Raw genomic sequence first — 27,338 nt, 5'->3', positions numbered from 1 at the left:
TCCAGCCCCAGAGCCCCCCCGACTCCCCACCGTCCCTCCCACTCCCAAACGGCATGGGGAGATTTCTTCGGTAAATTCAGAGGGCAGCACCCCTGCCCCCAGCGGGCTGGAACGCGGCCATACCCACGCGCGTGTCCCACGGCACTCGACTGGCCGCCACGCGCGGCTCGTCGGACCTCATCTCCTTCCAGACCTTTCTCCAGCGTGAGCTCCCCGCCATCACCTCCACTGGGCACCAGAGGACACTGGGGGTCTAGGAGGGGACACGACTGACTCCAAGGGACGGGAGTGCCGGCACTGGTAGCGGGATCTGCACTCCCCATGGGTAGTGGGGGAGGACACAGGGTGCAGGTGCCGCCCGCCCGGGAGCGCGCGCGGGGCGGTGCCCGGGCGGTGCAATCCCCACCCCCCCGCCCCGCCCGGGTCCCTCGCGTTGGCTCGGGAGCCATCCCAGGGCCGCTCCCCGGGACTCATCCCTGCAGGAGCGCGCGTGCGCGCGGGCTCGGCTGCAGGTTCGGGAGCGCGCGCGCGCCCGCCCGCGGCCCCTCCTCCCTCCGCGCCCGCGCGCGCCGCCGCCCCCCTCCCCGCCCCTCCCCTCACCACCCCGCCCCCGGCCGGCCGGGTACCCTGGTCGGACCCGAGAGAGAGCGCCGCCGCCATCTTAGTTGCCGCCGCTGCCTCCAGCGAAGCGGTTCTCGGAGGAGGGAGGGCGCCCGCGGCCGAGCGCGCGGCCCGGCGTCACGTCACGGCGGCCGCGGCGGCGGCGGCGGCTCCTCCTCAGACTCCGGCTCCGGCTCCGGTGCCCCGCGAGCCGCGCAGCAGCCGGCCCCGGGCTGTGAGGACTCGGCTCGGCGTCCCGCGCGTCTCCCTGCCGCTCCCGCCGCGGGCCGGCCGCGGCGCCGGGAGCCCGAGCGATGCTGCGCCGCCCCGCGCCCGCGCTGGCCCCGGCCGCCGGGCTGCTGCTGGCCGGGCTGCTGTGCGGTGGCGGCGTCTGGGCCGCGCGAGGTGAGCCGGGGCTGCCTGCGTTCGCGCGCGGGGTGGAGGGTGCGAGGGCCGCAGTCAGGTCGGGGCCCGGGGTTCGAATCCCGAGTGGGGAGTCAGGTCGGGGAGCCGGTGTTCGAGTCCCGAGGACGAGCGTCGGGGCACACGCAGGGCATCCCCACGGAGGTCCGATTGCCGGGGTCGGGGCCGAGCGCGGGGGGCGCGGGTCCGGGAGCGCAGAGCCGGCGCCCCGCTCCGGAGGACGTGGGCGCCGCGCTGCAGATGCCCCCGGGGAAGCCCGGCTCCCGGGCGGGCGGGGCGCCTGCGTCCTGGCCGCCCCCTCTGCAGCCCCGGGGCGGGGTGTGTGTGTGCGGGGGGGGGGGGGGCGTGGGGAGCCGCGGAGGCGGCCGGGCAGCCCACCTTCCGAGCCCCGCTGGCGGGCCGGGCGCGCACCGCGGCGGGGTCCGCCGAGCGCCGCACGGGCTCCGGCGTGTGCTTATGTAAGAGCCCGCTCCTCCGCGTCCCGGCCCCGGGGTGCCCGCGTCCCTGCTCCCGCCGCGCTGCGCGTGGACCCCGCGACTTCGCCCCCCGTCCTGCCCGCTCCCCCGAGCCCTTTACACGGAACCTCGTTTCCAGACCAGCACAGGCGGAAACTTCTTGCTCTCCTCCCATTTATTTACTTATTTTTTAAACCCCAAATGGGAGATGGTGCGGAGGCCGGAGACCCCGTCCCGCCCCGGGTGGGAAGCCTTCCTTCACGTCCTGCAGTCTTTCGGACGGTAGGTAATTCAGGTGGATCGCGCCCTGACGCGTACACGGTCTTCGCGGAAACAAGAAAATCCTTAGGATCGCAGGACCGACATTATTCTATAGCTAGGTGGCAAATAATAATTTTTTTTTAGCAAACTGATTTTTTTAACCTTCATCCACTTAACCTTTTAAACGTTACCTGCTTTCCCATAATGACTGATCTTGCCAATGAAAAGCTTACGCATTGCAGATAGAGGCTTCTGAATGGATCTTGAAATCATAAACATTTCCTCAGTCTTGAACCAAAGTAATCTAGGTGTAGTCTATAGGGTACTTGAATCTATTCTTCTGAGATATATATGTATATATGCATTCACATATACATATATGTGTATGTACACAAATTTTTGGAGAGGAGGATTGATAGAAGCCTGACTGAAGTACACGTATTTCAACTTATCAAGCTTTAAAAAAAAAATTCTAGTTTCTTTCTGGGCATGACTTAAGGAAAGAAAGAAGTATGGGATTCACAGATTAAAGGGCAGGAGAGGCCAATGCATCTTTTGTTCCAATGTGCCTTTCTTCCCATCAAGGATGATAAACTTTGAATACTTCCCTTTATTTAATCTCTTAACATTCTGTCCGCCCTTGTCAAATCCAGATCTTAGTCATTGTCTGGTTACCCTCGTTTGGGTTTTTAAAAGTTACATCAAGCCAAGTTTGAAATATTCTTTCCAGATGGAGAATAGAGGTCTGAAAGTCCAATATTCAAGGGGATGTGGGTGGGGGGAGGTCAGATTTTTACTTCTCTTGGGAAAACCCTACACACTAAAAAAAATATGTGCTTGGATTTGGTTATTAGGGAGCAGCTCAAGTATATTTGGTTTGGTCACTGATAACATTTCTTGTTAAAATCCATGTTTTAAAAATGTCCAGTGGGCTGGGAATATGGCCTAGTGGCAAGAGTGCTTGCCTCATATACCTGAAGCCCTGGGTTCAATTCCTCAGCACCACATATATAGAAAAGGCCAGAAGTGGCGCTGTGGCTCAAGTGGTAGAGTGCTAGCCTTGAGCAAAAAGAAGCCAGGGGCAGTGCTCAGGCACTGAGTCCAAGCCCCAGGACTGGGGGGGAAAAAAAAAAAAAGAAGTCCAGGTACCTGTGTTTGCTATTCATTATTTAATTACTTGCACTATTGTAACAGTGGCATAGATATAAATTCATAAATATTATGGTGGGCCGACAAGTCAAATGTGTTGAATAATTAAGTCATTTGTAATCAATCTAGTTTTCTCTGAGCTTTTCTTGGTGCAGTTATTATGGATTCTTAGTTTTCAAAATAAAAACATTTTAAGCATCAGATATTTTGGTGCATTTGTTCTTTCAAGTTGAGGTTAGAAAATGTCTCATGAATATTACATGAAATGCTAATAAAATGATTTCATTTTGAAATGTTATAGATGAATTTTATATGTAAATATGTAATTCAGAGGTCTTTTCCATGGGCTCATTTGAGAAGATGACCATTTCTAACTAACATCTGAGTCTCCTACCCCTCCCCCTTTTAGGGCTGAGGATGGAACTTAAGGCCTGGAATCTAGAACCTAAGATATGCTAGGCAGGAACCCCACTACCCTGCTACACTCCCAGCCCAATATCAGAGCCTTTATTGAGCAAGACAGAAAGACATGTTCATACTCCAGCTGCCTCCAATCATGATTAGTGCAATAAAGATCATATGTAAACTTGTGGCAAGAATGATGGATGTCCTCACATAAATAGTATTTGATTGTTAATTGTTTTTGTTTTTCTTTCTTGGCCAGTCCTGGGGCTTAGACTCAGGGCCTGAGCACTGTTCCTGGCTTCTTTTTGCGCCACAGCGCCACTTCTGGCCATTTTCTATATATGTGGTGCTGGGGAATTGAACCCAGGGCCTCATGTATACGAGACAAGCACTCTTGCCAGTAGGCCATATCCCCAGCCCTTGATTATTAATTGTTTTGTAGAAAATCCAGAGTGTCACTTCTAATTACAGCTATAGTTCTCCAAAAAATGTGAAGTGAATGAAAGTATTAGAAGAAACAATCATTGGCATTCCCTATGTGGCCATGTCTGCAGGCTGCCTGCCTTTTTTCTAGGCATGGAGCTCCAGAATTATGGCAGGAAATAGACATGGAAGTAGAGGAAATAGAAATCTATGTGCATATTACAGAAAGATAAATGCAATGATGTAGTGCATTTCAGAGGCAACTAAATGATGTACTGTTATCCTTCCAGTTTTCACAGACTTCTCAGTATCCAAAAGTATTGTGTTTTTCTTGGATTAAAAATTAAGCAGTACCAGTACAGACAATGTGATAAGGATCCTCAGCCTTCCATATTGTTCTGTTTGAACCATTTCTTCCTCCCTGAAGTCCTGAGCCTCTTTTCTCTGCTTCACTGTTTCCTCATAGCACATCACCTGCTCTCACAGTAGAGCATACGCCTGGAGATGCAAACAGTAGACACAAAATGTGTCATGTGCTTGGGATAACTGTATTTCTTTTTCGAATGCATAATATTTTTTCCATCCTAATTTTCACCTGGCACATAAATGGAACAAACTGAAAAAAAGGCCTTATAGCTGTACCTTAGGGTATGGTTGTACATTAGCAAGCTTGAATTCTGCAATATATATTTCTGCCTAACATAAAAAATGCCGACAGAAAATAATACTTTGGTCATGGAGTAGTTCTATCATTGCTGAAGAAATGATAAGATATTATTAATTCAGTGTGTATGCCAGTCCAGAAGCTTTAACTTGATAAACTACAGCCTTCATGGAGCTGGAAATTCATCCTTTGTCTGCATACTTTTAGAACAAGCTTAAAGGTGAGTAGTTTATAGGAATTCTTTTTCCAATGGAAGGTTTAGGAACTCCTATCATGTCTCTGTTAGTATTGTTTTTCAGCCAAAAAGAGCATCTGTTTTGGTTTTTAGATATGAAGACTAGAACCAAGAAAGGGAATTTTTATGAACTATAATATTTTCACATTGAAATTAGAAACTCTTGTGATTTCTTAGCATTAGTTTTAAGAATTGGTTAAGCTAATTTTAAAAGAAGTCTGGGGGGTTAGGAATGTAGCTTAGTGATAAAGTGCTTGCCTAGCATACACAAAGCCCTGGGTTCTATTCCTCAGCACCACATAAACAGAAAAAACTGGAAGTGGCACTGTGGCTCAAGAGATAGAGTGCTAGCAAAAAGAAGTAAGGGACAGTACTCAGGCCCTGAGTCCACGCCACAGGACTGGCAAAAAAAAAAAAAAAAAAAAGGCTGGATATTTAAAATGAGGAATTTGAGGTCGTTTACAAATTTTATAATTAAAAAAAAAAGGATTGGAGTATTTTAATTGTTGCTTTCTAAAACAGAAAAATACCATTTGGGGCAGGTAGTGTTTTCCAAGGTCTAAACCAAGAACCTGCTTTAGGAATTCTGGTTGAGGCTTCAACCATCTGACCCTACTTTGTCTGACTGGAGCAGAGTCAATTCAAGAACTGCTGTGCGGTTGCATCTTGATAAATGAAATCCCTTCCCCTGCTGGGGTAACTGAGGACTTCAAGTTTGTTTGGTGCTCTACGGCTTAAGCCATAAACATCCAGTCTAAATGAAACAAACCTTGAAATGCTAATTTGCTATAAAATGCAGGTTTTAAGTACAGCATCAGGAATATGGAACTGATGAGAAGAAATGATTTATGCAAAGTCATGTTCTTACATTGTTAATAAAAAGAGAAAACATCAGATGTTTCATTGATACCAGCAGAGGTTACAAAATAGCCACAGGTAGAAGCAGCCCTCCCTCTACCCCCTTTGCATGTAAGTACCAGCACCATGTTGGTATTGGAATGCTGCACTGAGTTGTCCCCAGTTTGGTAGGTTCGTGTGTGTGTGTGTGTGTTGGAGACACAAAAAAATGGAACCCATATCTGTGTACTAGGCAGGCACTCTACCATTCTAGGCATTCTCCGATTACTCCCCTGAGTTTAGGCCTGTTTTTGCTCCTTTTCTCATTTACCCTTGGGGTAATATTAAATTTTTTCACAAGTTCTGTTACTTACTATTTAAAAAATTTTTATTTTTAAAGCTTATTGGAAGATATTTAATTACTTCGAATTAGCTAAATTTAGAACAGGGGAAGGGGAATGGCCCAATTGGTAGAGTATCTTACCTCTCAAGTGCAAGGCCCTGGATCAGTTCTCGGTATCATAAAACAAAACAAAAATCCATAAAACACATCTAAAGGTTACCTTTCTCATTCTAGAACCCCAGCAGGAAGTTCATGGTAGCATACCATAAGAAGAATCTGCGTTTCCTTTTTACCTTTTGCTCAGACATGAGTATTATTTGTTTCACCTACCTATTTGAGACTGGTCTGGTTCTCATGTTGCAAGAACTATTGAATCTTCTCAGGTCTGCCTCTTTTTTTTTTTAAATTGATGCTGGATATTGAACCCAGAGCTTCATGAACGCTAGGCAAGCACTCAACCCATATCTCCTTGTTTTAGGATATAGAAGGTTATCTTTTCTTATACTCAGTTAAAAAACAACAACTTTATAGAGATATAATTGACATATCATAAAATTTGCCCTCCCTTCCTTTTGATAGCCAGTAGTACTGGGCTTTGAACTCAGGCTTCACACTTACTTGGCTTGTTTTCTCCCTCGGCTGGTGCTTTACCACTTGAGCCATGTGTCCAGCCATACTAGTTATTTTGGAAATGAAGTCCAAGCTTACTGAAAATCCTCAGTAGGTAGGCTACTGAGCTTGGCTTTTTCCACTTATGGCTAGTGTTCTACTTGAGCTATACTTCCACTTCTGGCTTTTTGATGGTTACTTGGAGATAAGAGTCTTTCTGCTTAGCCTGCCCAGGCTGGCTTCAAACCTCTTTCTCAGGTTTCAGCCTCCTAAGTAGCTAGGATTTACATGAGCCATGGATGCTAGGCCAGGATGGTAATTTTTATTTTTATTTTTGAAGTTGGTATTGGGGTTGAACGCATGGCTTTTCACACAAGGCTGATGCTCTATCACCTGAGCCACATTCTACTTCTGGCTTTTTGCTGGTTATTTGGAGATGAGTCTCATAGGTTTTTTTTTGCCCCAACTGGCTTGTAACCAGGATTCTCAGATCTCAGCCTCCTGAGTAGCTAGGATTATAGGCATGAGCTACCAGTGCTCAGTTGATTATTTTCCCCCCTCTGCTCTGGAGAAAAAGTGACAGTACATTCAACTGGTTCCTCCCTTATAGTTCTAAACTTTTACTATCCAGGATTTTGTTTTTGTTCTGTTTTTTTGCCAGTCCTGGGACTTGAACTCAGGGCCTGAGCACCGTCCCTGGCTTCTTTTTGCTCAAGGCTAGCACTCTACCACTTGAGCCACAGTGCCACGTCTGGCTTTTTCTATATATGTGGTGCTGAGGAATCGAACTCAGGGCTTCATGTATATGAGGTGAGCACTTTACCACTAGGCCATATTCCCAGCCCACTACCCAGGATTTTGAAAGATCTCTTCTGCAGCCTTTCCCAGGAGCCCGATGTTGTTTCCCTAACCTGGTCAGTTACCACTCAGCTTGTTTGTACTTCATTGATCCTGGGCACTAGCTTGCTTACAAAGCGACCTTTCTAAAAACAAAACAAAACCAAAAAACCCTGTACTTGAGACTCTTGTTTGTTTTCCTTAGTGTTGAATCTTATCTCTCTTCCCTGGCTTGGCCCCGTCCAGGCTGCAGCTCTGTTGGCCACCTATCACAGAGAGGCCCAGCAGCCAGCATCCTCAGGCCAGATGTCTGGGGTGACCTGGAAATGAGCTGGCCTACACAGTGCTTGTGGGCTCAGGGTGGGGAGCACAGGTAGAAGAAATACCTCTGCTTTGGGGGACCGGGTTGCACTTCATAAAAAGGACCTGAAAAAAATACCAGGATTCCTAAACTAGTGTCGAATATGACATTTCTTTCTTCAATTCATTTTTGTTTGTTTGTTTGTTTTTGCCAATTTTTTTCAATCCATTTCTTTATTATACTAATTGAAGAGTATGGTTTGTTAAGAAGTAAATTATTTTGTCTGATCCTTTGGTTTTATTCTTTAATGAGCTATTACTTACCTAGTCTTCATAGTATGAAACACTTAGAAATATAGCTTTAGACTCAAAATGCATTGTAAAACTCAGCAAAAGTGAATGCCATCTTTGTTTAATACCTACTGAAAGTGAAACAGAGACATTTATTCTAAGCTCCTACACACTAAGGACGCCCTGCCGCTGAGCTGCACCCTAGGCCCTGTGACCAAGTGTTAGAAGTCAGCAGGTGGGCCACATCCTCAGGTTTTGCTGGAACCCTTGACCTCTGAGTACCTTCTCAGGTGAACCAGTCGGTGCACAACCCCTTCAGCTGCTCTTCCCAGCTGACACTGTCCTGTGGTGAGACTCCTGCCTTTTGAGTGTGTGTGCCAGTCCTAGGACTTGAACTCAAGGCGTGGGTACTGTCTCTGAGCTTTCTTTTTGCTTAAGGCTAGTGCTTTATCACTTGAGCCAGAACTCTGCTTCTGGGAGTTTGATAGTTAATTGGAGATGAGTCTCACAGCCAGGGTGCTGGTCACTCATGCCTGTAATCCTAGCTATTGAGGAGGATGAGATTTGAAGGTCACAGTTTGGAGCCAGCCCAGGCAGGAAAGTCTATGAGACTCCTATCTTCAGCTAACCACCAAACCCTGAAAGTTAGGCTGAGGCTTAAAGTGGTAGAATGCTAGCCTTGAGTCTCATGGACTTTCTGAGTAGCGAGGATTGCAGGCATGGGGCACTGGTGCCTTTAAAAAAATTATTTTAAGCATAACAGTTTATTTGAGCAAAGAACAACTCATGAATTGAGTATTACACATAACTGAAAAGTTAATGTAGCTCATCAGCCTTGATCTTTGGTGTTGAGCATGATAATTCAGGCAAGATGCAAAAGTAGTGAAAGGGATAGGGAAGTAATTAGAAAAGGAACATACTTTCAATAGACTGGAAGCAGGTCACCTCTAGGATGAAAATGACTGACACCTTTATTTTCTATTAGACTCAAGGTGAAGGCTGCCTGCTCTTCTTTCTGTCCCCAGCACCTCCCAGGAGACAAACATAACTAAGTTCTCAAGAAACAATGAGAATAAATGGGAGAGATAAAGGCTAAGTGAGGAGTGCAGCCACTTAGGATTTGGGGGATTGAAAGCAGGTTATGTTTAACTTTAAAATACTTCCATGAAGATGCATTATGCTCATAAATTGACACATTGAATGGAAACCCCTTGGTACAACTACTTGAGGATAATAATGAAGAGTAAGCTTGTTGCTAACAGGATGCTTTGACCATCGTGTCTGGAATTAAAGCTCCAATTTGGCAAGATCTACTTTCTTTGGAGGGTTTTTGTTGTTGTTGTTGTTGTTGTTGTTGTTACTGAGTAAATACCAGTATCTGCCTGTGATTCCAGAATACAGCATTTTTGATTGGAAAGGGTTTAAAAAATGTTTATATCTAAGTGTATGAGAGCCTTCTCTTACTTAACCAAGGAATAGTATGTGTCTTTTTAACCTTCAAAGCCTTAAATAGAAAATTAATCTTGGGGCTGGAGGCATAGCTCAGTGGTAGAGTACATACTGAGGCTCTAAGTTCCACTCCAGTCCTGGAAATAAAAAAAGTCATGTTTAGGGGGCTGGGGATATGGCCTAGTGGCAAGAGAGCTTGCCTCGTATACATGAGGCCCTGGGTTCGATTCCCCAACACCACATATACAGAAAATGGCCAGAAGTGGCGCTGTGGCTCAAGTGGCAGAGTGCTAGCCTTGAGCAAAAAAGGAAGCCAGGGACAGTGCTCAGGCCCTGAGTCCAAGGCCCAGGACTGGCCAAAAAAAAAAAAAAGTCATGTTTAAGCTAGCTTCTGGTGGCTCATGCCTGTAACCATAGCTACTCAGGAGACTGAAATCCAGAGCATCATGAGTGGAAGCCAACCAGGCAGAAAGGTCTGGGACTCCATCTCCAAAGTCATCATCAAACATTATTGTTTTTAAAAAATTTAACAGTTTGAGTTCAAAGCAAGCTGGGCTGGAGGCCCAAGTGTTAAAAGAGTGTCAGCCAAGTGAGCAAGCAGGCAAACCAAAATAGTGTGAAGCCCTGAGTTCAAACCTTAGCAAAGAAATTAGACATGTTTAAAACACTTTTCTGAACTGGAATATGTACCACGGGGCTGGCTCCTTCCCTCCCTCCATCTTGCCCATGTGCTCTACCACTGAGTATACCCTCAGCCCTAGATGACTTCATACCCTCCCCTTCTGGGGACTTTACCACTACTAGCTATGATATTAATATTAGTTGGAGTGATTATATTTCCTGCCTGGTGACATTGCTTCAAAAGAGACAATCAGAAACTTAACCTGTGATGAGGGGGCCCAGGCAGAGATGTGCAGTAACAGCATACCTGTACACGTATGTGTACACACACACACACACACACCTGCAAGTGTGATCAGAGGGACAGCCCAAAGTACTTACTCCTCATGGCCTTCCCCTGAGAGCACAGGGACCAGCAGCCATGGCCAGTCACTCTGGTGTCACACATGGGTGAAGGAGAGACTGAAGAAAAGTTGACAAGGGAGAAGGAAAACGCCTAAATTCTAATGATCATACCAGAGAGGAAAAGGAGCCACAGTAGCCTGTCCATGGTAGTTAGTCTGGAGAAGGAAGGAAGGGAAGGGAGGGAGGGAGGAGATACCGTGGAACCTTCTGCTGGTCAGGTGCAGCCCTTGGGGGAAGAGACCAGTTAGGTGTGTGTTCAGCACAGGAACTAGCCATTCCTTTCACAGAATACTTTGGCTTTTTTATTTTTATTTGTTCTACTCTTTCATATTGTGTTGTTTCTTGAGACAGGTATGTAACCCGGGCTGGCCCTCAGTTTGTGACCTTCCTACTTTAGCTTTCGGAGAGTTATAGGCCTGTGCCATAATTCCTGTCTCTTTCAGAGAATATTTCCTAAATACAGTATGTGAAGGAATGACTATGGTCACGGGACTTAATGTTTTGATTAAAGAATTTAACATAAGAATTGCTATTTAAAACTGTTTCTTGGATTTGTTAAGGTCCTTAATCTATATGAATTAAATTTACTTTTTTTGCTGAGGTGTTCCACTAACGTAAGAGTTAAAAGTAATTTACAGGGGCTGGGAATATGGCCTAGTGGCAAGAGTGCTTGCCTCCTACACATGAAGCTCTCGGTTCGATTCCCCAGCACCACATATATGGAAAACGGCCAGAAGGGGCGCTGTGGTTCAAGTGGCAGAGTGCTAGCCTTGAGCAAAAAGAAGCCAGGGACAGTGCTCAGGCCCTGAGTCCAAGGCCCAGGACTGCCCCCCCCCAAAAAAAAAGTAATTTACATATCTTACTCTTCTCTTTTGACTTTGAGAAAAAGGCTCAAGGATGGCCTGGAACCTCTTGATCTTCCTGCCTTAGCCTCTGAGTGTTAGAATCATGTTGTGTACTACTGTGCCTGGCCATTCCCACACATTATTTGGACTTGAGCATGGCCTTTACTGAAATCTTTACTAGGAGTCATCCATTGTACATAATGATAAAATGACCCACTACAGCTTCATTTTGAGACTATCCTGTGAGCCAACAGATTGATGGTGGTGTTCCTTCCATGAGCTAATGAATCAGTTTCTTGGTTGTTTAGGTGTGGGAAATATTGTTACAGGTCTCATTGCTGGAGGACGTTTCAGAGCCTCTTTTTTTGGTGCCAATCCTAGGGCTTTTACTCAGGGCCTAGGTGCTATCCCTGAGCTTCTTTTTGCTCAAGGCTACCACTCTTCCACTTTGAGCCACAGTGCCACTTCCAGCCTTTTCTGAGTAGTTATTGGAGGTAAGAGTCTCTTGGACTTTTTTGCTCAAGCTGGCTTTGAACCATGATCCTTTGATATCAACCTCCTGAGGAGCTAGGATCACAGGCATGAGCCCCTGGCACCCTGCTTTCAGAGTCTTCAGTGTATTGACAAGTGTTGGTGAATTGCCAAGCAGGAGTATAATCAAATTTACTCAGTTAGTCTCTGGACTCTTCCTGGAGAACCCGGTGGCTCAGGGTTCTCTAGCCCCTTTCCAGTAGGACAAGAGAATGCAGTTAGTACAAACAGGGAAAAAGGTTAAAAGACTTAAATACTCGGCTGCCTCTTTGAAATAACAAGTGTTAACATTTCTGTACAAATGTTAGCAAAGTTTCTTTTCCTTTTAAAAGTTTATGTAAAGTTTTAAACAAAAAGTGATCATATTATAGAATATTTTATAGCTCTTTCTTTCTTTCTTTTTTTTTTTTTTTTTTTGCCAGTCCTGGGGCTTGGACTCAAGGCCTGAGCACTGTCCCTGGTTTCTTTTTCTTTCTTTTTTTTTTTTGCCAGTCCTGGGCCTTGGACTCAGGGCCTGAGCACCATCCCTGGCTTCTTCCCGCTCAAGGCTAGCACTCTGCCACCTGAGCCACAGCGCCCCTTCTGGCCCTTTTCCATATATGTGGTGTTGGGGAATCGAACCGAGAGCTTCATGTGTAGGAGGCAAGCACTCTTGCCACTAGGCCATATTCCCAGCCCCTGGTTTCTTTTTTTTTTTGCTCAAGGCTAGCACTCTACCACTTGACCTACAGTGCCACTACTGGCTCTTTCTATATATGTGGTGCTGGGGAATCGAACCCAGGGCTTCATGCATGTTAGGCGAGCACTCTACCACTAGGCCATATTCCCAGCCTTTTTTATAGCATTTTCTAGTATCACTTATTCAACAAACATTTGTTCAGAGCCACGTGTGTGCAAGTTCTAGCACTGGAGAGGTGAGGCTGGATGGAGGATCACTTGAGTCTAGGAGGTTTAAGCTAGCCTGGGCAATGTATCCATACCTAGAATCAGAAAAACAAAATATTTGTACCCCTATAGTGTGTAAGATGGTCCTTTTGAGAAACCAACCCTCAAGGTTCCCAGATTGTTTGGTCTCATCACCCTGTGGTCAAAACAGGAGGACTTTAAAGACCTAGTGATTATATGGGTTTTGTCTGTCCATATTATCAGAGATCAAAAGTGATACTCTATTAAGTAATTTGTTGTTTAGTTTATTTAAGACAGTACTAAAAAACTCCATTACATAGTAATTTAATGAATTTTTTAAAAAATGGGAAATCAACCATGTTTTCTAAAACAGAGAACTGGGGCTGGGAATGTAGCTCAGTGGTAGAACAAACACTTGCCTAGCACACACAGAGCTCTCAGGGTTTGTTTTTTTCCAGAACTGAAAAAACTAATAATTAGAAGAGTGACTGTTTCCTGCTAATCTCTTTGATATCCATCTTAAGACATTAGCTAGGGGCTGGGGATACGGCCTAGTGGCAAGAGTGCTTGCCTCGTATACATGAGGCTCTGGGTTCGATTCCCCAGCACCACATATACAGAAAACGGCCAGAAGTGGCGCTGTGGCTCAAGTGGCAGAGTGCTAGCCTCAAGCAAAAGGAAGCCAGGGACAGTGCTCAGGCCCTGAGTCCAAGGCCCAGGACTGGCAAAAAAAAAAAAAAAAAAGACATTAGCTAGATTCTTCAATCTGTTGTTGTCTGTTTGGTTGAAGTAGATGAAGAAAATCCAGCCTGGCACAGATACCTAGTTGGTCCTTTTTTTTTTTTTTTGGCAAGTCCTGGGGCTTGGACTCAGGGCCTGAGCACTGTCCCTGGCTTCTTCTTGCTCAAGGCTAGCACTCTGCCACTTGAGCCACAGCACCACTTCTGGCCGTTTTCTGTATATGTGGTGCTGGGGAATCGAACCCAGGGCTTCATGTATACGAGGCAAGTAAGCACTCTTGCCACTAGGCCATATCCCCAGCCCCACAGATACCTAGTTGGAAAAGCCGGGTTTTTATGGACTCTTTGGGAGGGCCGTGGGTACCCCCAGGGGTCCCCAGATCTTACTCTGTACATCTGGGGATAAGTCATCTGTAATTTACTTCTAAATAACAGTTGAAGTTGCAAAGCAAAGCTTGCAAATGATGTGCAAAAAGGAAATAAGTGTTAATTCATTTCTTCCTATAATTATGCTCCTTCCTTGTTTATAGTTGATTGCTGTCTTGGGTGGGGAAGGGGCCCAAGTTTTGGTCCTCAAGTCTGGCCTGGTCTGGGACTCTCAGCACATGCAGTCGCTGCCCAGTAAGATTATGTTTAATCAGGATCTTGTATGCCTGTCTGTGATGACTGTGGTTTCCTTCCTTCCTTCCTTCCTTCCTTCCTTCCTTCCTTCCTTCCTTCCTTCCTTCCTTCCTTCCTTCCTTCCTTCCTTCCTTCCTTCCTTCCTTTGCCAGTCTGGGGCTTGAACTCAGGGCCTGGGCGCTGTCCCTGGCTTCTTTTTGATTAAGGCTAGCACTCTACCACTTGAGCCACAGCGCTACTTCTGGCCTTTTCTATATATGTGGTGCTGAGGAATCGAATCCAGGGCTTCATGCATGCTAGGCAAGCACTTTGTCATTAGGCCATATTCCCAGCCCCTGGTTTTCTTTTTACCTTTACATTAGGACACTGTTTTTTGAAAGTACCCTTTCTTGCTTGACTGGTGCTCTACTGCTTGAGCCATGCCACTAGCCTTACATTTTTGCCCTTATTTTTGAAATGGAATCCAACAAATTTCTGGCTGAACTGGCCTTGGACCGTAATTCTTCAGATCCTAGCTTCTTGAGTAGCTAGAATTAGAGACATGAGCCACCAAATCTGGTGTTGGGAATTGAACTCAGGGCCCCTGGGTGCTGTTCCTGAGCTTGGGTACCCAAGGCTCGTGCTCTACCGCTTGAGCCGCAGCTCCACTTCTAGCTTTTGGGTGGTTAATTAGAGATAAGAATGTCGGGATTTTTCTGCTGGCTTTAAACCTTGATCCTCAAATCTCAGCCTCCTGAGTAGTTAGGATTACGGGTGTGAACCACCAATGCCCATCTGGCTTTCTTTTTTATTTTTAAGGTTTGTTAACTAAAACATTACCTTTTTTGTTTATTTTCCCAAGGTGGCCTTTTAAAGACCTTTAAATTGTTGCTTTCTTTGTCAAACACTTTTTCAACTAACCTGACAAGCAGAGTTCATGCTGCTGTTTGCTTTATTATTTTCCTGTGAAATCATTTGGGGTTGCTCAGCATCTGGCCTTCCCCAGGAACACTGAAGCCTGATGGGAGCCTGCACAGGGTGCCCTGGGTGGGAAAGGTTGCGAACTGCTGTTCTAGGGCAGTTTGTTTATTTGCTTGCTTTGGCCTTATCCTTGATGTCCTTGCCTAGACTACATTCCATAAATCCAGTTTCCCCTTGAGAGGCCATCTAATCCTTTCTACCCTTTTATGTGTGAGAGAGTCCTTTACTTTGAAACCTGGCAATTTGCCTCTCCACTTAAATAGGCTCTGGTTACTTGTATATTATTGCATTAGGATGTTAAGTACTTTTAACAGCCATAAGCTTAAAAAAATCTGCTAATTTATCTAAAAACCTCAGCTTCTGAGTTACATGGTTAGAGTTCTAGAATTGGAAAGGACTTCATAAATCATGTAGCTCAACCCATTTTACTGAAGAGGAGATGAGAGAGAGATTGTTACCATTGTCAGTGTGATATTTTTCTATGCGATGATAAACAAATGATCAGTGGAGTCCAGTCTGGAGTTTATTTAACCCTGTTTTATGTTTTTGTAATAAAGAACATTCAGAGGGAAAAATTCAGAAGACTTGATAATGTATCTCTCATGTAGAATTGAACTAGAAAGGTTGGCTATAAAATCAGAGTGGAGTTTAAGAAATTCTAGGTGAAGCTGGGGTGTAGCTCAGTAGTAGAGTACATTCTTAGCATGTGTTGAATTCAGTCCCTAGTGCACCCCCCCCCCAATTCTGGATAAATAGCACATCTTAGTAATAAAACCATAGCACTTCCCTGTGTAAACATCACAGAAATTTGCACATGAAGCTCAAATCACAGTTGTAGAATTAGCAAAAGTTTAGAAATGATTTGGTGCACAATCGGATGTGACATTCCTCTCTAGTTGAAGGACATCAGTTTGGCAGCCTCTTGTGGAACCTCTGTCATCAGGAAGCACGCTCATTTTAGGGGCAGACTTCCTTGTCATAGTTCTGCCTTGGGAATTTTGGCTCTATAGAAGCACTGGTAGGACAGTTAAGAGCAAGGACTTAGGAGCTGAACTGTTGGGATTCTAATCCTAGCTCTGTAGGTTACTTAATCTCAGTTTCTTCATATGTAAGATGAGGATAGTAATCATAATAGGTAGGTTGTAGGATTGTCAGGAGAATTATTTTTTTTCCTGGTCCTGGGGTTTGAACTCAGCCTGGGTGCTGTCCCCCAGCTTTTACGCTCAAGGCTAATGAGCTGCCACTTGAGCCACAGCTCCTCTTCTGGCTTTTTTTGGTGTTTAATTGTAGGTGAGTCTCATGGATTTTCCTGCCTGGACTGGCTTTGAACCATGATCCTTAGACCTCAGCTTCCTGAGTAGCTAGGATTCTAGGTGTGAGCCACTGGCATCCAGCTTCCTCTTTTTTTTTTAAAAAAAATATATTTTATTGTTATTAAGATCTTGTACAGAGGGGTTACCATTTCATAAATCTGTTAATAAGTACATTTCTATTTTTAGCCAATGTCACCCCTTCCTTTGCTTTCCCCAGTTTCTGCCTCCCATCCCTGCCCACAAGTTACATAGTTCATTTTCCACATAATGTCTACTGAATAGCAGGTCACATTGTTCACCCTTCCTCCTTCACTTTCTGCACCACCCCCCCAAAAAAAACAAACCAAAGCAAAACAAAACATCACTACCACTACCACCAAGAACAACAAAAAAACTATGTTTAAATAATCATTTGTTTGGGTGCTGGGAATATGGCATAGTGGTAGAGTGCTTCCCTTGCATACATGAAGCCCTGGGTTTGATTCCTCACATAAACAGAAAAAGCCAGAAATGGCGCTGTGGCTTAAGTGGTAGAGTGCAAGCCTTGAGCAAAAAGAAGCGAGGGACAGTGCTCAGGCCCTGAGTCCAAGTTCCAGGACTGGCGAAAAAAAAATTATTTGTTTTATTATCTTTAAATATTTGTGAAAGGGGTTTTAATTCAGCATGTCAGATATACAGTGCATCTTGATTAATGTCATCTCTTCTATTACTCCTCTTCTCCCCCCGGCCCCCAGTAATTTGTGTGATCTTTCTTTTTCTTAGCCTGACTAGATGCTTATCAGGTTTTTGGGTGTTGTTGTTGTTGTTGTTGATCATGGAGCTTGAACTCAGGACCTGGACACTGTACTGCCCCTGAGCTCTTTTTTTTTTTTTTTTTTTTTTTTGGCCAGTCCTGGGCCTTGAACTCAGGGCCTGAGTACTGTCCCTGGCTTCTTTTTGCTCAAGGCTAGCACTCTGCCACTTGACCACAGCATCACTTCTGGCCATTTTCTACATATGTGGTACTGAGGAATCGAACCCAGGGCTTCATGTACATGAGGCAAGCACTCTTGCCACTAGGCCATATTCCCAACCCTCCTGAGCTCTTTCACTCAAGGCTAGTTGCTCTACCACTTTGAACCACAGCAACACTTCATGTTTTCCAGTGGTTAATTGGAGATAACAGTCTCATAGACTTTCCTGCCCAGGCTGGCTTTGAACCGCAATCCACAGATCTCAGCTTCCTGAGCAGCTAGGATTGCAGGCATGACCCTGGCTGTTTCTTTTTTATTTTTATTTTTTATTTTCTTTGATCTTTCAAAGTACCAGCTTTTAAGGACACTGGCTGCTCACATTTATAATCCTAGCTACTTTAGAAGGCAGAGTTCTAGAGGATCAAGGTTCAAACCAGTCCAGGCAGGAAAGTTCAAGGAGCTCTATTTCTAAAATAACCAGCAAAAAGCTAGGAGGCATGGGTCAAATGGTAGAGTGCAAGCCAAGTGACCAGGCAGAACAAGGACAAGGCTCTTAAGTTTGGACCATGGTACCCGAAACAAGACAAAAAACAAGTTTTGATTTGTTCTTTACCCCCCTCTCCCCTTCCTTTCCTCTGTAGCTAAGGCTGGTTTGGAAATCATGATCTTCCATTCTCTCTCTACTGAATGTTGGGATTTGGGGATTACCACACTCCACTCAGCTTTTGATTGTGTCGACTTTTAAAAATTGTTTACTAATATCTGCCTTAATTTTTATTCCTGTTTCTTTCACTTACTTTCAACGTAATTTGCTGGTGTTTTTCTGCTTTCCTAAGGTGAAGCTTAAATTACTGATTTTAGATTTTTTTTTTTTTGTCAGTCTTGGGGCTTGAACTCAGGGCCTGGGCACTGTCCCTGAGCTTTTTTTGCTTAAGGCTAGAACTCTACCACTTGGGTCATAGTGCCACTTTTGGCCTTTTCTGTTTATGTGGTACTTAGGAATCGAATTCAGGGCTTCATGCATGCTAGGCGAGCACTCTACTACTAAGCTACATTCCCAGCCCGTTTTTTCTTTTTTTTTTTCCTTAAGGCTAGTACTCTACCACTTGAGCCACAGCTCCATTTCTGTCTTTTTAGTGGTTAATTGGAGATAAGAGTCCCATGGGACTTTCCGGCTTCTGCTGGCTTCAAACTGAGATCTTCAGATCTCGGCCTCCTGAGTATCTAGGATTACAGATGTGAGCTGCCAATGCCAGCTGTATCTTTTTTTTTTGGTTTTCTGGATCTCAATATGTTGAATTCTTAGACTCCCAAGTAGCTGGGATTCAGGCTTGTGCATTGGCCCTATCTGAGTTTTTTAGTATAGTCACATGTGGTTTGGATGATGTGATATATATCCTGAGAAGTATCATTTGGTGGATTTTTTTTGGTGTTGTTGGTTTTTTTTGCCAGTCCTGGGGCTTGGACTCAGGGCCTGAGCACTGTCCCTGGCTTCTTTTTGCTCAAGGCTAGCACTCTACCACTTGAGCCACAGCGCCACTTCTGGCCATTTTCTGTATATGTGGTGCTGGGGAATCGAACCCAGGGCCTCATGTATACGAGGCAAGCACTCTTGCCACTAGGCCATATCCCCAGCCCCGTCATTTGGGTGTGTGTGTGTGTGTGTGTGTGTGTGTGTGTGTGTGTGTGTGTGTATGTGTGTGTTTGTGTCCTGGATCTTGAACGCAGGCCTGAGCACTGTCCCTGGCTTGTTTTTGCTTAAGGCTAGCACTCTACCTCTTGAGCCACAGCGCCATTTCCAGCTTTTTTATGTTTATGTGGTGCTGAGGAATCAAACCCAGGGCTTCATGCATGCTAGGCAAGCACTCTACTACTAAGCCACATTCCCAGACCATTTGGTTGTTTTATGTTAGGCAGGTACTGTACCACTTTGAGCCATTATTGGTTTACTCTTTGGGTAGGGCCTTGCTTTTTCTGTGGCAGGTCTCCAACTGCTGTCCTTTCTACCTGTGACTCCTGGTAGCTGGGATCACAGGTGTACATGATCATGCCTAGCGTATGGAATGTTATTATTATTTTTTGCCCCCAGTGGCGTCAAACCTGCTCTCATCGTCCCTTCCTCCCTCTTCCCTTTCCTCTTCCTCCCCCCTTTCTCTCTCTCTCCGTTTTCTCTCTCTCTCCTAACTCTGAGTATTTCATATAAATGGAATCAAATAATATGTGATCTGTTAAGATCTGGCTTCTTTGACCTAGCATAAGGTATTTGTTGTTTTTGTTGATTGTGGGGCTTGAGCTCAGGGCCTGGGTGCTGTTCCTGAGCTTTCTTGCTCAGAGCTAGCAGTCTACTACTTTGAGCCACGGTGCCACTTCTGGTTTTCTGGTGGTTAATTGGAGATGAGTCTCACAGACTTTCCTGCCTGGACTGGCTTTGAACCGGGATCCTCAGATCTCAGCTTCATGAGTTGCTAAGGATTACAGGCGTGAGCCACCAGCACCTGGCTTAGCATAATGTTTTCAGAGTTCCCTATGCTGTAGCTGTCAGTATGTCATTCTTTTTGTGTTTCTATTGTATGGCTCTACCACATATTGTTAGTCCATTTACTGTTGCTCAATTTGGGTTTATTTCACTTACTGGTATTTTGAATAGTGCTGCTGTGAATATTCATATGTTAGTATTTGTCTGAGTACTTGTTTTCACTTGTTTTTGGTATATTCCTAAGACTGGAATTACTTATATGCTCAGTCTGTTAAGTTTATTGAAGAATCTAGGAACCAGCTGCCAAAAACATTTTATATTCTATCATCAAAGTAAGTTAACTTGTTGTCCTCTTCCCTCCCAGAGCTTTTCACATTTCCAAGCTAGCCTTCCTCTGACTTTGAGCTGTTCTTCATGTGGCTTTGTTTCCAAGGTCTCCATGAGCCTCCGGGATGCTTCCTCCACTGTGTAGCTATTGCCTTTTAGGTAGGGCTGAGGGTTTAGCAGAAACTGTTACCCAAGAGCAGCGCTGGAGTGATAGGAGCATAGTCTTTCCTCACCTAATCTTCTCAGCCTGTCCCACTGGGATTTCTTTACCCAAGTCACACACCCCATGTTGACATGTAATAACACTTTTTATCTCTAAACTTTGTCTTACTCAATGCAAGCCTTTCCATTTTCTTCAGTACATTTCCTCTTACTGCCTTTGGCCTTCCACTTCATTTTGTTGATTAATTTCACATCCTCATTCCACATTCCATCTGTTCATCCTGGCTTGACGTCATTGTTTGACATAATGGTTGAAGAGAGCCAAAGAGAGCCAAGCAAGTATGAAGCCTTTGAAAGGTGGCCAGACTGTTCCTCATTTCTGGGGGATTATTGTTCATTGTTAGCAGTGTTTGAATGTGGAGCCTCCTGCTTATTTGGCCTGCTTGCTCAGCAGGTATTATAGCACTTGAGCCATGCCTCCATCCCGGTTCTTTGCTGGTTATTTTGGAGATGGGGGGCGGGGGGTGTGTCTCAGACATTGCTGCCCAGGATAGCTTCAAACTGCAATCTTCCAGATCTCTGCCTCCTGAGTAGCTAGGATTCTAGGCATGTGCCTTGGATTGTTCAGAGCCCCTTTGAGGTGCTAGCAGCCTATGGTAACCATACATCCTTTCCTTTGTCCAGTTTCTCTCTAGCCATCCTGTCACATCCTGTCACAGCACATGAGAAGATGCCTTGTCAAATGCTTGCCACAGGGAAGACCCTGTCCAGAGACACAAATGAGTTATGTGAGTGAAGTGTATGCTTGGGACTAAGTAAATTAGAGCTGACATTGTTTGTCTTGCTCTCCCTTGACTCTCCTAGTAAACCTCTTAGAAGCAAAAGTGTTTCGATAACTCATTCATGCGAACCATTTCACTGGCTCTTGCCATTTCCTGTCCTCCTCTAAAGGCACAGAAACCAACCTAGACCTTTACTACTGCTTGTCAAATGTATTGCATGTCCGTCTCCTTCCCATTTTGCAAATTCAAGCCTATGTGCTTCACACATTCCTTGAAGATGAACTGTAGTGTAGGTTGGCAATGCTATCTATAGGCTTTCTTGGTGTCCTGGCATTTGGAACACCCAAAATAACTTAGCAAAGTGCATCTTTTTCTCTTTGCTTCATGTTCTTCACCACTTTAGATGCTATTTCTCTCACTGTCATATAGATTCTGCTCTGTCTTATAAAAATAAATGTGCTTCCTGAAAGACTCAGTGGTAAAGCATGATTGAGTGATTTCATTTTCTGTCTTTGTTATAAAAATCTTAATTTTTTTTTTTTTTTTTGGCCAGTCCTGGGGACTGAACTCCGGGCCTGAGCACTGTCCCTGGCTCCTTTTTGCTCAAGGCTAGCACTCTACCACTTGAGCCACAGCGCCACTTCCGGCTTTTTCCATAGATGTGGTGCTGAGGAATTGAACCTAGGGCTTCATGTATACGAGGCAAACACTCTACCACTAGGTCATATTCCCAGCCCCTTACATTTGTTTTACAGCATTAATCTTGATAACTTTAGTATTTATCGTAGGGGAATAAATAACAAAGGAGAAAAAAAAGTGAGAGTCAGAATCCTGATTTTTTCTAGCTTTGATAAATGTATTAGGCAGTCATAGTTATGATGGCATTTTGAACAAGCAGCTGGTAAAAATGTCAGCAGGTCTTAAATACTGTGTAACCTTTTTTGAACTATTTTTGATAAAAAGTTTTCTATTGTATATGAAGGTCAGGAGACAAAACTTTTCATACAGGATTTGGAATTACTCCTAGGCTATTATGTTATAATTTAAATTTAAGACAAATGTGATAATGATAAAGAAGAAAAGGTCAAGCCAGGCCTGTATTTTCTGATAACATTGAAAAATTATAAATTTAAGGAAATCATAGCGTATGCTTTCTTAAATGACTAGATTTCTGATTGGTCTTGTAGGAGTTCATTGATGAGTGTGTATGCATCAGCACTTCGCTTAATCCATTATCATTAGCACCCAACTCAGTTAGTGTCTGAGACTAGATGGCCAGTGTTAGCAAGACAGTAGGAAATGGAGAGTAGTAGCACGTTAAGTTTTGATTTGATGCTAAGGAAGCAGTCAAGAAGATCTGGAAGCATATACTAACTGATAGAAGGAGGCGTCTGTGATGGAAATCATGGGTTGCCTCTAGGCACCTGGAAGCAGCTTGAACAGCAGGGCGGTGGGTGACACTGAAGGTGAATAGCCCAGCCTGTGGGAGATGGCTTACCTGATAATTAAGATGGTTAACTCACACACACATGAGATGATTTTGCTTAAGGCAGACTCTCAGGCTAAAGCAAAAGCAAGGAGCCAGTAGCCATAGCCGATGAAATGACAAGTATCAAGAAGAGCAACCTCACACCCCCCGCGCCAAGTGGGAATGGCACACCAGGCATTTAAGAGAGTAAAAGTGAGGATGGCCCAGGAATTCTGAGCAACATTGCTTCTCTTACATGAGCACCCCATATGGCCTCCACTCCAGAGCATTCTGTGACACAGTGGTTCTCAGTTAGAGAGTGCATCATAGTCTCCTAGAGAATGTTCCATCCAAACCTTTCAGCATGGGTCAGGCTAGCTACTTCAGCCTCCAGGGAGGGGCCCTGGAGGTGCAGGCTCTCAGGATTTTCTAGTTTCCCACCTCAGCTAACTCCCTTCAGAGGTGCCTGGGACAGTTTTTCCATCTCTCCCATCCTCACCTCACAACGTGATCCAGAAATACCACTACTCACCCTTCCTTTAAAATGTGAATGGCCACTGCCAGACGCTGCAGAGCTTGGCAGAATTTTATAGGAACTCCTACTCTCACCCTGCTGCGCACCCACCTTGGTCAAACACCAGCCACTGTCTGTGCGTTGCTTCTGTGTGCTCTGTTCCCAGGGATAGTGTAGCTAAGGGTGTGGCTTCTGTGCCTCTGTGGGTCTGTCTGGTCAGGAGACCGGGACAGCTGTAGGACATTAATAACCAAGACCCAAAGAAATTCTGTGACCCTAGGAGCACTTTCACCTGGTCCCATTTCTGCAGCTGAATTGATTAGGAAGACCTTATTCCTAAACATTTAAGGATAGCCTTTCCTGGGTACTTGCCTGTTAATACTAAGTCTGGGGATTTTGAGGAGACTGTGCAGAGATTTTTTTAAAAAATTTCATTATTCTGGTACTAGAGATGGAACCCAAAGTCTCCAGCGTGCTAGGCAAGTACTGTCCCATTGAGCAACAGACACTCCTAGTGGGCAAGAGCTTTAGCCAGTAGAAATCTTACTGCTGTAGTTGGACTTATTAAGGCTTCTATGCTACATTGACTACTATATCACATTTGTGACATTAAAGAGAGGCCTCAGCACATGCAATAGTTGTGTGTGACGCTCAGAAGACAGTAAATATGGGATGCAGACATTACCATCATACCTGCTTATTTGCATTCTGGGTTGGTGCCTGCTAGTTTCATAGGGTGACTCTTACAGAGGAAAAAACATTGATTAGAAAAGAAATTAATGTTTGTGCTTACTATCACTCCCATAAGCTTCTTGAAATGTTTGTGGAAATTAGATTAATGTGCCTTGGAAAATTAAATGTAAATCTTTTATGGAAACCTGAGTGATTAGAATGAACTGAGGAATATCCCCATTCAGTGTAAACTGCCTTCTTTGTGTTTTTTTTTGGGGGGGGAAGGGGGGTGTTATTGGCGATGAAATGCAGAGCCTCACCTATCCTAAACATATGCTCTCTCACTGACCTACATGGCTAGCACAACGTAAACACTAAAAGAAAAGAGCATTTTCTGGAGACTCCTTTAGGATAGTTCCTGATAAAAGTGAATAAAATGCTAACCATTCTCAGTTCAGGACCAGTGCTTTAGATGGTGAATGTGTTTCCTCTGTAGGAGGCACCTAGAACTTGTTCACAGAAGGAAATCTTGCTGGCGGTGGTGCTGCTTGTTTGTTGTCCCAGTTACTCCAGGTGGCGAGCCAGGAGGGTCGCTGTAGCCCAGGAGTTTCAGACCAGCTGGGCAATAAAATGAGATCCGATCTCAAGAACAAGAACAGAAGAAATCTTTGTAATTTCTCATTCACCCATCCTGCCTGCCCATCTTTCTAGCTTCCTTTTCATCTTTCTCGGGACAGTGAAATGAGTGTGTTTACTGTGTAACAAGACGCTCATCCATGCTGAGCAGGGACGTGATAATGAGAATGTCACGTGTACTCTCTCCTATTCAAGCTAAGTTCCTTCAGAAGAACTTCTTTGTTACTGTCAACTTCTATGCCCCGAGTCAGCTCCTCTGTAAGTACAGCCACAAGACTTTTCTTACTTGTATTTCTTTCTTTCTTTTTTTTTTTTTGCCAGTCCTGGGGCTTGGACTCAGGGCCTGAGCACTGTCCCTGGCTTCTTTTTGCTCAAGGCTAGCACTCTGCCACTTGAGCCACAGCACCACTTTTGGCTATTTTCTTTATATGTGGTGTTTAGGAATTGAACCCAGCCAGGGCTCCATGTATACGAGGCAAGCACTTTTGCCACTAGGCCATATTCCCAGCCCTGTCCTGCTACTTTAATGATGAACTTTTCAGTTACTGCATTTGTGTTTTAGGTTTGAGGTTGTTACATTGAAACCTGTTTTAGTAGCAGAAATACTAACTCTTCTTGACTTCTTTTTATATTCATTTTTTGTGTATGTTGTGGTTCTGGGACTTGAACTCAGGGCCTGGGCACTGTCTCTAAGCTTCTTTTGCTCAAGACTAGTGCTCTTACCAATTTAGCTGCAGCTCACCTTCTGGCTTTTTTGGTAGTTTAGTGGTGATAAGAGTCTCACACTTTCCTGCCTGGGCTGGCCTCAAACTGTGATCCTTAGGTTTCAGTTTCCTGAATAGCTAGTATTACAGGTGTCAGCCACTGATGTCCAGCCACTGATGTCCAGCTTTTATCTTAAAATTTAAAAGCACATTTGTGATCACCACACCCTCATTTCTCAGAAATAACATTGTAACTTTTGCTCCCCCTTTCTTTCCTAGTAATGTAGTTAATTTTTTGGAAAATCAGTCAGTGATAAGCAAAATCCAGCACACATAGCACCTGACACTCACTTGGTCTGTGCTCCATAAATGTCTTTTTTTTCCTTTTTCTTTTTGCCAGTCTTGAGCCTGGCCTTCAGGGCCTGGGCATTGACCAAAATAAATCAATAAATAAATAAATCTCAGGGCTGGGGATTTAGCTCAGCGGAAGAGCGCTTGCCTGGTGAGCGCAAGGCCCTGAGTTCAGTCCTCAGCTCTGGGGGGAAAAAGCCTATTGAAAAAAATCTATTAAAAAAAAAATCTCACTATGGCTGGGAATGTGGCTTAGTGGTAGAGTGCTTGCCTAGCATGCATGAATCCCTGGGTTTGATTCCTCAGTACTACATAAACAGAAAAGACCAGAAGTGGCACTGTGGCCAAGTGGTAGAGGGCTAGCCTTGAGCACAAGAAACTCAGGGACAGTGCCTAAGCTGAGTTCAAGCCCCAGGACTGACCGAAAAATCCCAAACCAAAAACTCACTAAAGCTGTTAAAAAGGGTGTCAACAAAATATTAGCGAGTCAAAGCCCATACTGTAAATAGGTGTTATGTTATTGCCTAAAAGATTTATTCCACTTACATAAGACTATTTCATTATTCAAAATATTAGTTATGCTGGGCATTTGTGGCTTACCTCTGTAATCCTAATTATTCAGGAGGCTGAGATCTGAGAACCATAGTTTCAAGCTAGCCTAGGCAAAAAAGTCTGAAACTCTTACTCCACGAAACTACAAAGAAAGGCAGAAGTAGAGCTGCAGCTCAAGTGATAGAGCATTAACCTTGTGCAAAAGAAGCTCAGAGACAGAGCTCAGGCCCTGAGTTCAAGCCCCAAGACCATTACACATGCGCAGGGGCACACCCGCATGCGCACACACACACACACACACACACACACACACATACACACAACCCCCTCAGTTACCCACCAGAAAGCCACAGAAGACTGGTATGTAGCTTCAAGGTAGAGCATTTGAGTAGCATATGCAAAGCCCTTGGTTCCGTCTCCAGCACACAAAAAAACAAAAAACAAAAAACTAAAACTTCTCATTCAAAAGCTAAAGAAGGAACACACATACACACACACACACACACACGCACCTATGCACACACCCACAAAATCATCTTAATGTGAAAATGACATGTAATAAAAATACTATTCATTTATTCATTCATGAGAAAACCCTTGCCAAATAGGAATAGAGAGGAACAATCTCAATTTGATTGTTTGTTTTTGCTAGTCCTGGGGCTTGAGCTCAGGGTCTGAGCACTGTCCCTGGCTTCTTTTTGCTCAAGGCTAGCACTCTACCACTTGAGCCACAGCACCACTTCTGGCCTTTTTTTTTTTGGCCAGTCCTGGGCCTTGGACTCAGGGCCTGAGCACTGTCCCTGGCTTCCCTTTGCTCAAGGCTAGCACTCTGCCACTTGAGCCACAGCACCACTTCTGGCCGTTTTCCATATATGTGGTACTGGGGAATTGAACCCAGGGCTTCATGTATAGGAGGCAAGCGCTCTTGCCACTAGGCCATATTCCCAGCCCCAACAATCTCAATTTGATAAACATTTACAAAAACCTACTTAATAAATATAGTGAAAAAAAGATTTGCCAAAGCTCTGAAACCCCTAAAGCATTCTTGCTTAAGGGCAATCAGTAGTTTAGTTTTTTTTCTTCTAGCAGAATTCAGGACAAAACAACTCAAACTTATTGTACAGGGATTTGTGCATTTAGTTAAATTATGTAGTATACCAAAATAATCACATAAATATCAACTCTCTGACTACCTATTTGGAGATACTAAAAGTTATTTTAAATTTTTGGTGATAATGCTATTATGGTTAGTTTAAGAAAGAGTTACTATCATTTAGAGATGTATGTTGAAGTACTGAGGGGTAAAGTTATGTGATGCTTAGTTTTGTTTAAGGATAATTAGGGAGTTTGAGATGTAGACCAGTGGCATGCATGAGGCTTTAGGTTCAAACCCAGGCACTGCTTAAGAAAAAAAAGTAGAGTCTGGGGACTGTGTTACAGTGGTTGAGTGATGGATTCATGAGGTTCTTAGTTTCCTTTGTCTACTTTTGAATCTATTGTACTTTTCATATAATATTT

General features: G+C 44.5%; 1 protein-coding gene across 1 annotated transcript in view; it reads left to right on the top strand.

Annotated features, from left to right (window-relative positions):
* Positions 1–886: 886 nt before the first annotated feature.
* Clstn1 (calsyntenin 1) overlaps positions 887–27,338 on the top strand; it is a 70,093-nt gene continuing 43,641 nt past the window's right edge. The window contains 1 exon segment of the mRNA XM_048350198.1: positions 887–1,005. Coding sequence (XP_048206155.1) covers positions 915–1,005 — 91 coding nt within the window. The 5' untranslated portion in view covers positions 887–914.

Source organism: Perognathus longimembris, chromosome 7 (genome assembly GCF_023159225.1).
Source record: "Perognathus longimembris pacificus isolate PPM17 chromosome 7, ASM2315922v1, whole genome shotgun sequence".
Taxonomy (NCBI): Eukaryota; Metazoa; Chordata; class Mammalia; order Rodentia; family Heteromyidae; genus Perognathus; species Perognathus longimembris.
Note: the sequence above shows the minus strand (reverse complement) of the source record. Positions and strands in the feature narration are given on the sequence as shown.